This window comes from Podarcis raffonei, chromosome 3, assembly GCF_027172205.1.
Source record: "Podarcis raffonei isolate rPodRaf1 chromosome 3, rPodRaf1.pri, whole genome shotgun sequence".
Lineage (NCBI taxonomy): Eukaryota > Metazoa > Chordata > Lepidosauria > Squamata > Lacertidae > Podarcis > Podarcis raffonei.
Genome location: NC_070604.1, coordinates 85061902 through 85077837, shown reverse-complemented (window position 1 = coordinate 85077837; position 15936 = coordinate 85061902). Strand labels below are relative to the sequence as shown.

At 40.2% G+C, this 15936-nt stretch overlaps 1 protein-coding gene across 4 annotated transcripts in view; it reads right to left on the bottom strand.

Moving 5' to 3' along the window:
* The window catches only part of LTBP1 (latent transforming growth factor beta binding protein 1), a 184829-nt gene that overhangs the window by 34510 nt on the left and 134383 nt on the right, over window positions 1-15936 (bottom strand). For all 4 annotated transcript variants that reach the window (XM_053382828.1, XM_053382829.1, XM_053382830.1 and 1 more), the window contains 6 exons: window positions 13319-13441; window positions 11878-12000; window positions 11296-11418; window positions 9292-9417; window positions 6362-6487; window positions 2414-2557 (listed from right to left, as the gene is read on the bottom strand). In XM_053382828.1, the coding sequence (XP_053238803.1) occupies window positions 2414-2557; window positions 6362-6487; window positions 9292-9417; window positions 11296-11418; window positions 11878-12000; window positions 13319-13441 (765 nt within the window). The remainder of the gene's footprint in view (window positions 1-2413; window positions 2558-6361; window positions 6488-9291; window positions 9418-11295; window positions 11419-11877; window positions 12001-13318; window positions 13442-15936) is intronic.

Here is a 15936-nt window from a genome sequence, read left to right as displayed (position 1 = left end):
GAAAGAGAATGTGCTGCTGTTTAAACACGTTACTGATTAATTAATTTTTAACACTAGATTTCCTATTAGTCACATATCTGCCCTCAAAAATGGAAGTCAAATGGTCAGACTGTGACAAGATCCTTTTAGAACGCAGTAATCTGATAATTTCCTGCCAAGTAAAGCAGAAAGAGAAGAAAATCCCTTGGTCCCCAGTGTAAAGATAAGTGTAAACACGTGCCATTCTATAAAGAATGTGCTGAATTAAAATTATGCTTCAAATGGACACCAGATCTCACTTGGAATAAGTGACATCTTCTCACTTAGCAGGAAAATTGTAGCATGTAGGATGTATATTTGTATACATCCAACCTTCCTCTCACATTGACATTAAATGAAACAAGTGTAACCTATGTAAAATCAATACTTTCATCAGGAACTTGCTTTGCACAAAGGATGCTGCTGCAAAGATGTTATAAGAAATGGAGTAAAAGTTGAAATGGCCATGGCAGTTCAAGATGGTCTCCTGGCTTTGGCATGGCTGGGGGAAGACCTCACTTCCTCCTTCACCGCCTGCGCTGGCTGCTGGGGCTCAGCCAATCACAGATGAGCTAGGGGGTGCAGTTTGGGAAGTGAATCTGAAGGGAAATTTCTTCCCTTTGGTCTGCTCTCTGGCTATAAAAGCCAGTCACGCATCAGCCTCAGCTGTCATTGGATTCCCTCTCTCCCTACTCTTAATATTTTAGGTCTGCCTGAGGGTAAGTGACCCTGCCTAAGACATTACTATGGAAGTTTTTGGTCACCATATTTGGGGCCTGGGAGCAATTTGCCTTCAAACAAGTTGGGCCTGTCTGGGGTTTCTGCCTACCTCATAGCAACTGCCACAACTTGACAGCGGATAAGACATTGGGTTGCATTCTTAGTCTAGGTGGACCCCCCCCCCAGCCCAAGGAATCAGGGTTTCCTCTTAATCCCTCCCCCGGAAATCTCAGGGGGTTGCCCCAATTTGACATAGGGCAATCCTTAACCTTAACCCTGCCAAATACTCAACCAGCAGGCAGGTTGGTTGATTCAGGATACACACCCAACGCCTGCGCAAAAACTTGCTAACATCTGTAATCAATAAAGTTGGGACTTGTTTAAATCCCAAGTGATTGTTCTGTGTTTATTGCAACTTTATCATCCCTTGGCCACACGACCCACAGCTTCACTGCACCTGGACCTGCAAATGGAGCTGAGGAGATTGAGTGAAAGGGGAGGTGGCTGTGTTGAGGGATGAAAAGATAGGAAAGCCATGATGATACATGACATTATAACTTCATGCCCAATTCCTAGGTCCCAGTCTACACAAACTGCAGATCAAGTGATAGTACAACTTCAGATTGCAGGAGGAAATTACACCATTCAATGATTCCTCCATCTCACAGAGAGTTAGGGATGCAACTGATTAAATTGCAGAAATTACATAGAATTTGTATATTTGTATCTGACGTTTGTTTCACCTAGAAATCAGCTCCATTTGTATACTTTTGTGTTGTCATTGTTTTAGTTAAAAATAACCCTGGTATGTTCTGATCTGGAAGGGTGTGCTAACGTGAACCCTGCTGCAGGGTGCAGCAAGGTTGCTCCTATGTAATGAAAGTCTTTTCCCTTAGAAATTCTCTTAAACATGTTTAGGACACTTCAGATCTTCCTAATTCAGGGAATTTTCAGAGTCTGATGTTAATCTGGAGTTTGGGTGAACATCATTTGGTTTTATTTGGATTCCCCGGGCTTTTACTTTTTACCAGATATACTTTTAAAACTTATTTTGTTTATTAATTTCAAACATGTTGCAAACTGCTACATCTTCAAGGATGGATAACACAGAAAAAATAATATAAAGATAAATAGTAATAAACTATGTGAATGTTGGCCATTATTCAATAAACCTATTAAACTGGACTGCAAGCAAAATAGCAAGCAAATGCCATTCAAAGCTCTAAATTACTGACCTAAACCCAATACAGCGGTACCTCAGGTTACGTACTTAATTCGTTCCGGAGGTCTGTTCTTAACCTGAAGCACCATTTTAGCTAATGGGGCCTCCTGCTGCTGCGCGATTTCTGTTCTCATCCTGAAGCAAAGTTCTTAACCCGAGGTACTATTTCTGGGTTAGCGGAGTCTGTAACCTGAAGTGTATATAACCTGAAGCATACGTAACCCGAGGTACCACTGTACAGAGTTAGCCATGCCTATTGATTGCAATGAGGTTCAGCTCTGTCTTGGATTTAGACCACTTACTTAAATTAAAAAAACCCAAAACCTAAACTCACATTGGATAACATGACATAATCATACAATGATTTCACCCACCAGTTACAGATTCAACTCCTTCCCATATTTGTCAGACTGTGCATTTATATGGTCCAATTCAGTGCCAATGGGACATTACCTGGCGAGGAACGGAAGCGACACTGTCCGGTCATTGGGTCATACTCCTGGTTTTCATCGGAACACAGACATAGGAAGGAGCCTTCCACATTTTCACAGAGGGCTTCCCCGCATACTCCACTCAGCATTTCACATTCATTCACATCTGTAAAATGAAGCCCAATATAGATTCAAACATTATCTTTCATTAAAAAGGTGTGAGTGAGTGTGCTACTTATTCTAGTAGTTTGTGTGCTTGTTTTGTCATCTGAAAAATGAGACTATTTATGTATTTAAAACATTTGCATTCCACCTTTCTGTTTGGCCAAGCCGCCCAGGGTGGCTCCCCACAAAAGAAAACAATATCAAACATGCAACCAATCTATCTATCTATCTATCTATCTATCTATCTATCTATACACATATCTAATGATGTAGCAGGAAAAGTGTAACAGACGAGAGCAATAAAAACACTAAAATCAACACAATTCATTGGAGGGGGGGGGGAAACAATGAACATTATAGCCTGGACAAATAAAAATGGCTTTCCCCCAAAGGCATAGAATTTAGCACCAGGTGGAAACAAAACTACAAATTACACTAGGCACGTAGTTTGGCCTTCAGGGTTTTTAATTTTAATTTTACTGCAACTATAAACTGTGGGGAGAAGGAACAAATTCCTGAGGAAAATGGCAATAAACAGCAGCTTGTCTCCTGATACAAATAGTAGCTTGGATGCAGGGACAGCAATTTTTGTTTTGGACTCCATTGTGCTTCCCCCTACTACATTCTCAGTCTTTATTGGACTGCCCTGCAGCTCCTATTTACAGATAAAAAATAAACATTAAGGGCTATGGAGACCACTGTCTTCACCCCCATCCTACAGCCTGGACACTGAGGTCCAGCTCTGAGGGCCTTCTGGTGGTTCCCCCACTACAAGAAGTGAAGTTACAGGGAATCCTACATTTTCTTAAGATAACCAGTGATTGCTAAACTAATTTAAGTTTCCAGTGTAGCATAAGCTTTACGTTCACATCAACATGTCTCCATTGCAATTCTTGTTACGAAGGCCATGTTCCGAATCCCTGTGCAACTTGCTTCAAAGCACTTCACACAAGCTTCATATAATGCCCATAGGCTTGCTCCTCATCATAACTGGGCAGCCCATTCCATTTCAAGAGTGGTACTTTTTGAATGTTTTAAATTAACCAACAGCTAATCCCTTTTTACGTACTACAGGAGAAAAAGAATGAAGATATCCGAAAAGATGGCTCTATATTTGACTGAAATAGATGGCTATGTATATAGCAAGAGCCTATAAGGAAAATAAAGCCCGACAGCTGTAGGAGTAATGTGCAACAATAGAAGCATTCGCCACATGCTGGAAATATCGTAGCTTCAGTTGTCTATGCTCTGGTAACCTCTAGGTTAGATAACTGTAATGCATTATATTTGTGGCTGTATTTGAAGGTGGTTCAGAAAGTGCAACTAGTCTGAACTCAGCAGCCAGATTGCTGACTGGGACCAGGCAGATATAGAATGGAATTCAACTTCATGCTAATACAATAATTCTGTCAGCACAAGTATTTCTGCTTGCCAGATAGGACGATTTCCCCTCATGTGCTGTTGCTGGGGTTCTCTAAACCAGTCTTTCCCAACCTTGGGTCTCCAGCTGATTTTGGACTACAACTCCCATCATCCCTAGTTAGCAAGGGCAGTGGTTAGGGATGATGGGAATTGTAGTTCAAATACAGCTGGAGACCCAAGGTTGGGAAACACTGCTCTAAACACTTCAGAGCAGATTTGGAGGCATCACAGGAAAAACCCATTGCGCTAGTGAGAGTCTGTATGTTGGCTTCCACTAGCACACTGAGTTAGCTGAAACCAGCCCTGAGTGTATAACACTGCTTCTGGCCCAACTATAGGAGTTGCAACTGGTTCCCAGGACAAATTCAAAGTGCTAGTTTTGACCTATAAAGGTCTTATTCCACTCAAGAACTCAATATATCAAGGACTGCTTCCTCCCATATGAACTTACCCAGACTCTACAATTGTTATCTGAGGCCCTTCTCTGTGTGTCCCCTCCGAGAGAGGTGTTGACGGTGGCAATGAGAAAATGGGCCTTTACAGTGGTAGCCCCCAGATTGTGGAATGATTTCCTCAAGGAGGTTTGCCTGGCATTGACGTTCTCAGCTATTCAGTGCCAGTCAAATACATTTTTGTTATCCCTGGCTTTTGGGTCTAAGATGGGTGGTTTTTTATGAGACTCCCATCAAATCCAGTGCCTCCTCATGTTATATTATTTTTTTACTTCATCTTTGAATTTGAGCTTGTTTACTGTGTGAAAAATATACACAGAAGGTAACTGATTAAGCTGAAATATAAAAGGAAAAATCAAGAAAGGCTGTGACAGATTATACAGCGCTGAGTACAGCTCACTAGAATTATTCACTTCAAAGTGTGGTTAACATTCCTACCATTGACTCAAAAGGTTGAGCTTCAGGAATGCACCTCTGTTCAGTCAGCAAATTATATGAGAATACCCAAAACACTATCTTGGTAAGGGATCATTTCAGCAGGACGTACAGTGAATCTCTGTTCCAATACCTTTCTGCTAGAAAAGCATTACACTAATGTATTCTGCCGCCCAAGCTGAACATTTCCCTTTCATTGTTGGGCCACGGTATCATCTTCCACTGTTTTCTTATGACTGTTGCAAATAAAATCATAAACTTGGTGCATCATACAAGAATGCTTGCTTGTGTGGCGCACATATATGGTATGGAATTTCTCACTTCACCCTCACTTATTCCAGACCTTCCTGCAGTTCCTTATTCTTCTGTGCTCAATAAGGTCATGTGCTAAACAAATCTAATAATGAACTGGGTAGGATATTGTAGCTATATTTGGCTTAAAGATTATACCAAGGAAGCAGATTTTCTTTTAAACCCTGAGAAATTTCCTGCTGGCTTACCTGAAAATTCTTAGGTAACTGTGTGTATCTATTTAAGCATGTGCTTCTCCACATGTATCTAATTTCCTGCAATAAAGGTTTGTGCCCATGGGATGATATAACATTATTCCTACAGGGTCTATATTCAAGTTAGAATAGAGCACAGTCTGGATTTTCAGATAGTCGCAATGCATGACATTGTTTATGATATAACCTGTGAACAGATGAGCTATGAAATATTTTATGTGTGTTTCTTTGTGGAAATCATATACTAGGGCCATATTCAGGAGGCAAAAATATTGCTTCTAGTGGGTTGGGCACACAATGATTGCCTTTTCAAATTCTGCCACAAGCAGTGATGTTAACTATCAAGACAAGAAGCACAACAGGATGTTCTTGAAATATGAGTTGCATGCTGTGTTTTGGATTCAGACACGCACCAGACTGAACTATTCAACTTATACTTTTTCAGCACAGCAAAAAGGGAAGAAGGTGAAATCCAAACATTTTCAGAGGGCTTATCATTATGACAGGCCGGGATATATAAACACTTAAATAAAAAAAAAATCTAGTCACCACTTAATAACATTTCAGGAAATCTATCACTTATTAGCAAAATTAACCAGCATTGACAAGTTCATCACAATACCAAAGGTTTTTGTTATGAGAAATATATTTTGTGGGGACTACAGTAACTCTGAAATCTGTTCAACTACTTTGCCAAAGGAGGTGGCTGTACCACATGACAGTCTGTATTTCCTGTAGGCTTTGCAAAATTCTGGCCATTTAACTAAGAGTCTAAACAGATGTTACATTGAGATTTGTGAACAGCTTGATGTTTTCAGAAACAGAAGGTTCTAAGGAGGTGAAATAATTGGCTTGCCTTTGGTTCCAGTTCAGATTTAGCAGCATTTCCTATTCCAATTTGAATGGGTAGACATGTAATATAAATAATAGGGAAAGCATTCACTAGGCTTCCCCTAAAAACTCATTGTTCAAGGAAATCTCACAACTCACCCACACACTCTTGTCCATCCTGTAGATACTGGTAACCCTGATAACAAAGGCAGCGGAAGGACCCGGGTGAATTGTCGCAGAACCCATGACTTCCACACACAGTGCTGTTGGCGCATTCATCCACATCTGAAAATAAGATACATTAATATCAGGTGGGAAAATTTCTAAGGCCAGCTCTCAAACGCTGGCATGTGGAGCTAAACAAACAGACTAATTACAGATTTTGAATGACATATAGCTAGGGGAAAATATTTAGGTGCTGTTTTTCTTACATGTTCAGAGATTAAGAGAGACTGACTACATGATGCTAATAAAAAGCAAATAAACAGTTTTCACAAAAACAAAAGAATAATGTACATGGACAAAAGCATGCCATACATTTACACCATTGTGGGTATAGTTAGACCCGCAACTTACACTTTTCCACTTGTGCGCATTCAGCTTTATGTGCTTGGCAAAAAAATGAAAAGGGGTGGAAAGAGGACTGGAGTCCAGGGGTAAAAAAAACTTTGGTAATTCCACCCACCTTTACACCCAATATGTTTTGACTATATGCAATTTTGGCTTTGTGCACTATCCCCTGAACGTAAACCCCACATAAGTTGTGACTCTACTGTACTTAAGCAACACAAGACCTTCACATTGAATTAATAGATATCATGAGGAACATCTTACAATGCAGATTTTTAACCATCTCATGGAATCCGATGGATCTGCAAGATCTTCTCAGATGATAACAGGGCCATTACTGGCATTCTCTCATTTGCAAAAGGTTGAAAAGGTTCCTGTATGTACTGAGGTACAGCTCTTACAAAAGCATGTTCCAAATCCTCTGATGATATGCGTATGAACACCATTATACTGTTAGAATATATTTCATACTGAAAGTTTAAAAAGGGAGCTGAATAGTTGACTAAACTATGATTCAGAGAGCCAGTTACTTATTTCCACACACACACACACATTTCTTTGGAAGTCAGTGTGTATTTTTGCTGCAATATTTTATCCACATTTGTTTAATAGGTCAAGATGTCATGACAAATACTATTGGAAAAATGAGAAGTTCCTCAGTTAATAATTTATGTTGTCTGCCTAATGCTACTGAGCAAAAAAAAAGTTCACAATTACGTATTCTTACATCTATGGGAAACAAAAAACAGGAAACAAAAATAACATAGAGCACCACAGAAAAATGTACTCACAACAAAATAACACGTTCCTCAGTTTCAATGGAATGTAGGGGCAAATGAAATATTAAATTGTTCTGCATAAGATCCATTTTAGCAATGAGATTTAACCAATGCATAAGCTTGAGAAAGAATATTGTAACATTCTTCTATGAAGTGCTTAAGGCAAGATTAGACTTATGCACATAAAAATGAATCCTTCTTCACACTATTGTATGTTCTAGATGAAGGCACAGGAATTTCCATGCATTGTCTAATACAGGAAATTAAAAGGTCATAATGAATCTATGCCTCTATTGTTAGAATAGGAACCATACTTTTTGCCTTGTTCTTAAAGTCTGTCTTTGTTTATTCTTTCCCATAGATCTCTTAACTTTAATACTGTTGACAAGGAGGTGGCGCTGACATGGCTACGGACAGTGAAAGGAAGACAGAATTGCACTAGAATGACCTCATTCTTCTCCTTCTGAGAAAACTCAAAGAATTACATTGTGCAGATGTTCATCAATCCAAATTATTGTCCTGACTGGGATTCTGAAAGAGTCACTTCTGTCAACACTGTAGATAAAGGAATTCTGTAAGGACCCCTTTTCTGCCTCCTTTTTCTGCCTCCTATTTCTGGGTTTGATAACTGGGATGGGTTACTTTACTTAAGTCCAGCTCTCATTTTTTAAAAATAAATAAATCGAAGTGTATATACCTTTTTGTATTTAAAATGAATTGCAGGTGTAAAGATCCTAAAATTTATGTTTTATTATTTAAAGCTAAATCATTTTTTACCTTTGTGTCACACATGTATAACTGTGATTATATGCACATTGGATACTTTGCTCACTATTATTTGATTCTCAAACAATAACATTTTACACACAAGAAATAGTGTGGGTCATTTAGGAATGATCAGATATCCTGCATATATAAGTAGGGCTTAAGCCAAAAAAGATCATGAACTATTTTTTACCCCCCTTCTGCCCTCTCACTCACAGCTACATTCCAGATAGTTCTTTTTTAAAAGCCATAACCCATATAAGCATAATGGAGATTTACTTGTACTGAGTTATATGGCACTGGACAAATGCATAAAATGTAGGAACATTACTTCAATCAATACCAAAAGCTGCCCAACATCTCACATGGAAAGTCAGCATGGAAGAACCTATTGCCACCAGATAAAATAGCAGAAATTTAAAGGTCTGAATTGTATATTAAAAACCTATGACAAATAATGAAACAGTCAATATTAATGAGGCTTAGTTCTGGTCTGAACATCATGACAAACTGTGGGTATTGTGACAGGAATGAGTCTGGGGCTCAAGTACCCCCCAACTCCTTTTTTTGTTTAGTCTGAACCTAGCAGATTGTGGCTAATCTTCACTATAGTTTGTCTGAAGCAATCCAACTTCAGATCATAGTTTATGAACCTTCTTCTTTCAACTAGCCATTAACCACAGTTTAGAGTTTGGATGTAATAATAAACTGCAGTTAATCAAAATGGGATCAAAAGTACTATTTATTTGATTATACTTTTAAGTGTTGTCAACAACATTCAGTCAATAGGAAGCTCAGTGGCAGAGCTCAAGTTAAAATCCCACCATCTCTAGGAAATATACCTATCTGAAACCTTGGAGAGCCACTGCCAGTCAGTGTACATGATGGACAGATGCCCTATGTTTGTTCCTAATTATCATCACCCCTTACTGCATCAGACCTAATTTCCTTTTTCTTTCATTTAGCCCATCTTACCTTCACATGTTTGGCCATCTCTAGAAATAGTAAAACCCTGCTCACAAACGCACTGGAAAGAGCCCAATGTATTGAGGCATTGCCCATGAGGTAAACAGAGATTGGATGCTGCACATTCATTGATATCTGCAGGGGGCAGAGAAACAGCAACCAAAGATGCATCATTTTATTAGAAGGCTACATATATATTTATAAGGAACTCTTAACAAAGAAAGTTGTGCTATTGGACAAGAGAACTCTAACCTGAATTCAAGGCTGACCTGTACCCCAAAGGTGAAAATTTATCTGAATAGGGGATAAAAAGTCTCCCACCTGAATACAGAAAGCTCACGGCTGCCCATCTTACAACCCATACCATTAGTGAGAATTGATATGCCTACCTTGGTAGCCAGTAGGGAGCTATAGATATCAACATAGCGAGTAGACTGTAGGAACTTTATAATCATGCTATTTTTATGGTTTTCAGCTCTTCACTTAAAGAAAGCTTATGTGGCTGGCAAGTAAGAATCCATGCCTTATGGACATTTCCCCAAATGCAGATATGATAAGGTACAACAGTGTACTTCTTATCCTTCTAGCTCACTGTGATATTATAATATTCCTATAGTCAAGCTATGTGGTGTAATGGTTACAGTGTTGGACTTGTTGGGATTTTGACTATGTGCCTTTCTGTGCAGCTTCACACAAAGCAATTAGAAGTTGGCCAAAAGCCAAGGATGACTGAGCAGAGAAGAGTTATTCTGCCGGGTTTTATGAGACCTTGGATACAGCTCTACCATTGGCTGAGGTCTCACACAGGCATGATGACTTATGACCTTACTGACTGGATAGTGTTGTTGGTCAGTGTGGTGTTCTGAGAGTCATTTGGAGTTTGTTAAGAGAGAGCTTGTTAAGATCCGTTTCTGTTCTTGTATACAGTAACTTGTAGAGTCTGCTGTAAATAAAAAGGAAAAAAAAAGGCGGACATTCAGCCCTTGCATATCAATGGGGAACGGGTGGAGAGGGTGGCGGAATTCAGGTTTTTGGGAGTAACTATCGATCAGGGCATGACTTGGAGCGCAAATACCACTGCTCTGGTGAAGAAGGCCCAGCAGAGAATTTATTTCCTCAGACTTTTAAAGAAGAACAATCTGAGTGAGAGACTGCTGGTGTCCTTCTACCGAGGCTCCATAGAGAGCATTCTTACATACTGTATTTGTGCTTGGTTCTCCAGTTGTACAGCTAGGGAGAGGAAGGTGCTCCAGAAGGTCATAACCACAGCACAAAGGATTATTGGTCAACCTCTCCCATCTTTGGAAGAATTGTACGGTTCCCGTTGTCTTAGGAAAGCAAACAACATCCTGCAGGATTCATCTCACCCGGGATACAGTCTGTTTGCACTACTGCCTTCTGGCAGGAGATATAGAAACATCAAGTCAAGGACAAATAGACTGAAAAACAGTTTTTACCCGAGAGCTGTGGCCCTTTTGAATGCTGTAACTCGATAGTGTGACCTGGGAGATTGATGGGTGTGGGTGTGGCTGGAATGTGGTTTGTTGGTTGTTGTTGTTGTTTTGCTTTTGTTGTTTTTAAGGGATGGCATCCAATTTCGTTGCACTTGTGCAATGTTGCACGTGTGTAATGACAATAAAGAATCTATCTATCTATCTATCTATAACAAACAACTCTATACAGCCAAGTTACTAGTAGCAGCGTCTTGTTACTGCTTCATCCATCCTGCCTACAACTGATTGCTTTCTGGAAGTCTGCGTATGCTCTGCTAGGTCTGGCTAAGGTCCCGCAACAGGTCAAAGTTGCGAAACACCAACAGGACTATGACCTGGGAAGCCAGGGTTCGAAACCCCACTCAGCCAGGAATCACACTGGGTGACCTTGGGCCAGTCGCCATCTCTTAGCCTAACCTATCTCACAGGGTTGTTGTGAGGATGAAATGCACGCCACCTTGAGCTCCTTGGAAGATAAAGGTGGTGTATAAATGTAATAATAATGATGATGATATAATACCTTGACAACCCCTGGAGGGAAGCAGCTGGAAGCCATCTGGGCAAGTGCACTCATAAGAACCTTTGGTATTAATGCAGTTCCCTCCACGGCAAACATCGCTGTCTTCTTGGCATTCATCAATATCTGAAATGAATACAAGCAGCAATCAAACCACTTCAGAAGAGATTATGCTAACAACAGCACAATAATATGTCACTGAAATATCTACTGCTGGCAGAGGCTAGGGTACAGTGCTGGCATTGTTTTAATGATCTGGAAACTGCTTTGTGACCACTGTGGTGGGGAAAAGCAGTATATAATAAATATAGTTAATAAATAAAGCCGGAAGGTTTTATCCTATCCTGCCAAAATATGACATATTTAAAATTCCTTGCATATAAAAACCTACACCTATTTGTCTGCAATTTGTCAGCCTTCAACAGGCTCAGAAGGAGATATTACAAATTAATATTACCCTCAATAATTAAAATTGTTATGACGGCTTGCTGATTTCTCAATTGTAAAAAGAAACCCTTAAGGCAGTTTGTGTGAAAAACTCATAGAAAATTTGACTGAATTGCTCACGTAGACAATGGAACTTACCTTCACAATGGTCTTTTGTAGGTGTCAGCTGGTAGCCTTGGCCACAAATGCATCTGTACGATCCAGCGATGTTTCTGCATTGACCATTTGTGCAAAGCTGCTGCCGTTCACATTCATCTACATCTGCAAATTAGAAGACAGTGTTTAACTTCAGAAAATGCATACTCTGCCCCGCAAAACTATTTAAAAATGGTTTAAAATACATTCAAGGTCTTGCATTTTCAGAGTCCATGAAGATCTAGATTATTGGGTCAAAATTAAGATTTAGTGTGTGTTATCAGTAAATTCTATAATACTACTGTTCTTCAGGGTAAATTGTCTTCTCTGGTTTCAATTGCATATTTCTTAGCAATGCCAAGTTCCTGGTGGGACAAATGGCCTGATGGAGCTAGCAGTTTCAATGAAGCAGAAAGGCTTTGTGGGTTTTTTATCCAGACCGGCTCCAATGGTATCCAGTTGCTGTTCATTCAAAGCTTGCAATGTTCTTTCCCATTCTCACAATTTAAGGATAGTCAGCCCATGCCAACATCTGGACTTCAGCAGCAAAATGCATTGCAAATTTACAACCAGAAAAGCACATGTTGCTGTAGGATGGTGCTGCTGAATCAACAAGCAGAACAGTCTGGTGTAAGTTCATAGTGAACTATTCATCCAGCACAGTCCATGATAAGAAAAGGAAACTTATATTTCGAGTGCCACCTCAAATTAGCCTCAGGCAGCCTTTGAATGACAACTAAATTTTCCAAGGGCTAGATTCTCATTGGGTAATATCAGTGGCTTTAAAACTAATTTTCAATTACTACAAGTCAGGAGTATGAAATGAGACAACAGGTTAAAATTGGGGCATTTGATATCCCAGAGTGGCTAGTGCAACCAAGCCAGATGGCCGGGGTATAAATAACAAAAACATCATCATCATCATCATCATCATCATCATCATCATCTCATTTGAGATTAATTTTCAAAGCAGCCCATGGTTCTGTCTCCTTTGTTAACTTTTTCCCCCCAGATTGTGCCAACGTTAATCACAAAGTGGTTACATTTCACCAGTTTTCACTCTGCCCTGTGAAGACTTTCCACTCTCCTTTCATATTTTATAGCCCTCTTTAGGGCTCCTTCAAACAGAGGGAAGGGTTCATCTTTTTGCCTCTTGTGCTTTTAAAACAGTACACAAGAAGACTCTCCCATGGCATCTGATCTTGTGAATTTCTCCCAAGATTTCAGAACACGAGGAAGGAGAATGCACAGGTGTTCAAGTAGCTCTAGCCCTACCTTTATGTTTACTTTTCTGAAGTGGTATGAAGAAGATTCCACCAACACACTGAGTGAGAAATACAATGCCCGTGCTTTGAATGCCCATGATGAAGAAGTCTATTTCACCTCTCTTGGCAAACATTAGGCATGTTATATTTAAATAACAAAGGTATTAATCAATTCCTACCTTCACACTGATCTCTGGCAGGGGACAGTTGATAACCTTGGCTACAAAGACATCTGAAAGAGCCTTCCAAGTTTTCACACTGGCCATTTGTGCAGAGACTGCTATATTGACATTCATTTATATCTGTAGATAACAAAGATTGGATTTAGACAAGATGCTGTCGCTTACAATATTAATTAAGGATGCTTGAGGTGTTTCAACAGAATTGGCCAACAAGCTTCTATTAACTTTCTTAAATGGTTTTCTCAGTAACGGCCAAACTAGATGACATGTTAGCTCCGTATCTGTGCCGTTACGCTCAAATTGCCAGTCCAGACCCTAATGTCCTGTTAGGGGTTTTTGACCCTTTGCCTTCACTAGGGCTCCAGTCTTGTTTATCTTCTACTCCACGCCAGCAATTTGCATACAAAAAAGTTCTCTGTTCCACAAATAGGAGGTTTTATTCCAGGCAGTGGTGTAGTGTGGGTTGCCAGCACCCAGGGCCACGCAGAGGGGTGGGAAGTGGACAGAGTACACATGCACATTGAACTGCCTAACAGCATCCCCATCACCCAGGAGATCGCAACCTCAGAGTTAAGAAAAGAAGAATCATTCTGTCATCTGGACAGGCCACTTCCTGGTTCACACGGAGAAGCCATTTGCAACAGAGCCCAGTGACAGAAGCACGCAGCTATATTGAGGCAGCACCAGGTGTTGAAATTTTGCATCCCTGAGAATTTTGCGTCCAGGGTAACTGCCCCTGTGCCCTCCCCATGCTACGCCACTGATTCTAGGGGTGGGGAACCTCCAGACTGGGGACCAAAAGCAACCCTCTAGTCTCTCCCCAGGCCACAACTCTCACTAGCCCTGCTTCTCATCTCAGGAATTCCCCCCTGGTTATAATCTGTCCTTAAGCTGTGATAATATCTCTTGCTTGTCTGGATGGAAAATAGAGGTATGCGTGTGTAGAATTCAATAGGACTTACTCCCAGGTAAGTGGGTTTGGAATTGAAGCCCTAATCTGCTTTCTACTATGAATCTGAAAATTATTATTATTATTATTAATCTGAAAAACCACTGGAACTCATCATTTATTATTATTCTTTTCACATGGACATTCACTTAAGAGTTATGTTTCAGTAGAAACACAAAGAGATAGGTAATTTTCTAAATAAATATGCACTTAATGAAATAAAGCGCTGCAATTTTTAAAAGGGCTTATTTACAGTTTGGTGGCAAGAGTTATTACTGCAACCTAGGACACAAAGAACAAAATATCAAGAGCATGTGCTAAACAGTGAGTGACGGAAATAAGATAACTTTATTCTGAACTGTGAAATCAAACTAGTGAGACAGGCTGCAATCCTAACCCCACTAACCTGGGAGTAAGCCACACTGAATTAAATGGGAATTACTTCTAATTAGATATGGTTAGAATTGCAGCCATAGAAGGCTTAGTGATGGTCCATTAGCCATTTAATTAACTTTGTCTTTAAGGTGCCACAAGACACTTCTTTGTTTTTGCTACAAAAGACTAACAAGGCTACCACTTTGGAAATTCATTAATTTTGAAAGGGGAACACACAGTTAAGGTAGCAGTATTGATGACCGAGATACCGTATTTTTCCATGTATAAGATGACCTTTTTTCTGAAAATTTTTTTTGTGATAAATTGAGGGTCGTCTTAAACATGGGTTAATATGCTAAGTAAGCGAGGGCTGGTGCTGCAGCGGTAGCAGGGAAATGTCAGAGAGGAAGCCGCTTACCTGCTCTTCCTGGCTTAGGAAGAATATTTGGTGAGTGTCAGTATACAGTGTACTGCGGCACCAGTTCCATCAGCCAGAGTGGGGGATTGTCGAAAAGCTGCTCAACAGCTCAGCGAACTTACAGAAGAAGCTCAACAACTGTTGAGGGCTCCCAAAAATAGGGGTCGTCTTATACATGGGGTCATGTTATACATGGAAAAATATGGTATGTATTCAAGTCATGTTTGTACACCTCTAGCTTAGAGTGTTGTCTGTACCTGGGCTCAAGGTTTGTTCCTCTCTGTGGCACTCATGCATTTGCACTAAGCCACAGTTTGGCTTAGCACGGTGTGCGAACTAGTCAGGATAATGGAAGCCAATATTAAACCATGGCTATTTTAGCTTGTTTGAAAGCCCTTAACCATAGTTTTCCACTTCAGGTGTAACAAGAAGCGGCTTCTTGGCTTGATTCCCCAGCAGTGCAAATGGAGAACCAAAGTGTCTGTGTGCAAGTGCATGAGGCTTCCACATTTCTTGGCTAGTTAAACTAAGATTCGATCATCCTAATGCAGCCATTATGTCTATCCCTGTTAAGACCTAATCATGGCTTGCAAGAAAACCCTCCAAGAAATGCATCAGAATCACATGGAGAGCAGTGGTACACATTATGGGGCTGGCGCAGAGAAAACACCATATGGAGGCCATTCTAAGCAGCCTCTGCATCACAGACATAATGTGCAGATCAGCCACAGGAGTTTCCAAGATTAGAGTGAAGACTAGCAGGAAGAACATTAAGTTGTACTGGGTATAAAACTCCCATGTGTGCAAGACCCAACTAGTTTCTGGGGTTTGACCATCTACTATCACAGACATTTAAGTTTTTATCTACAAAAA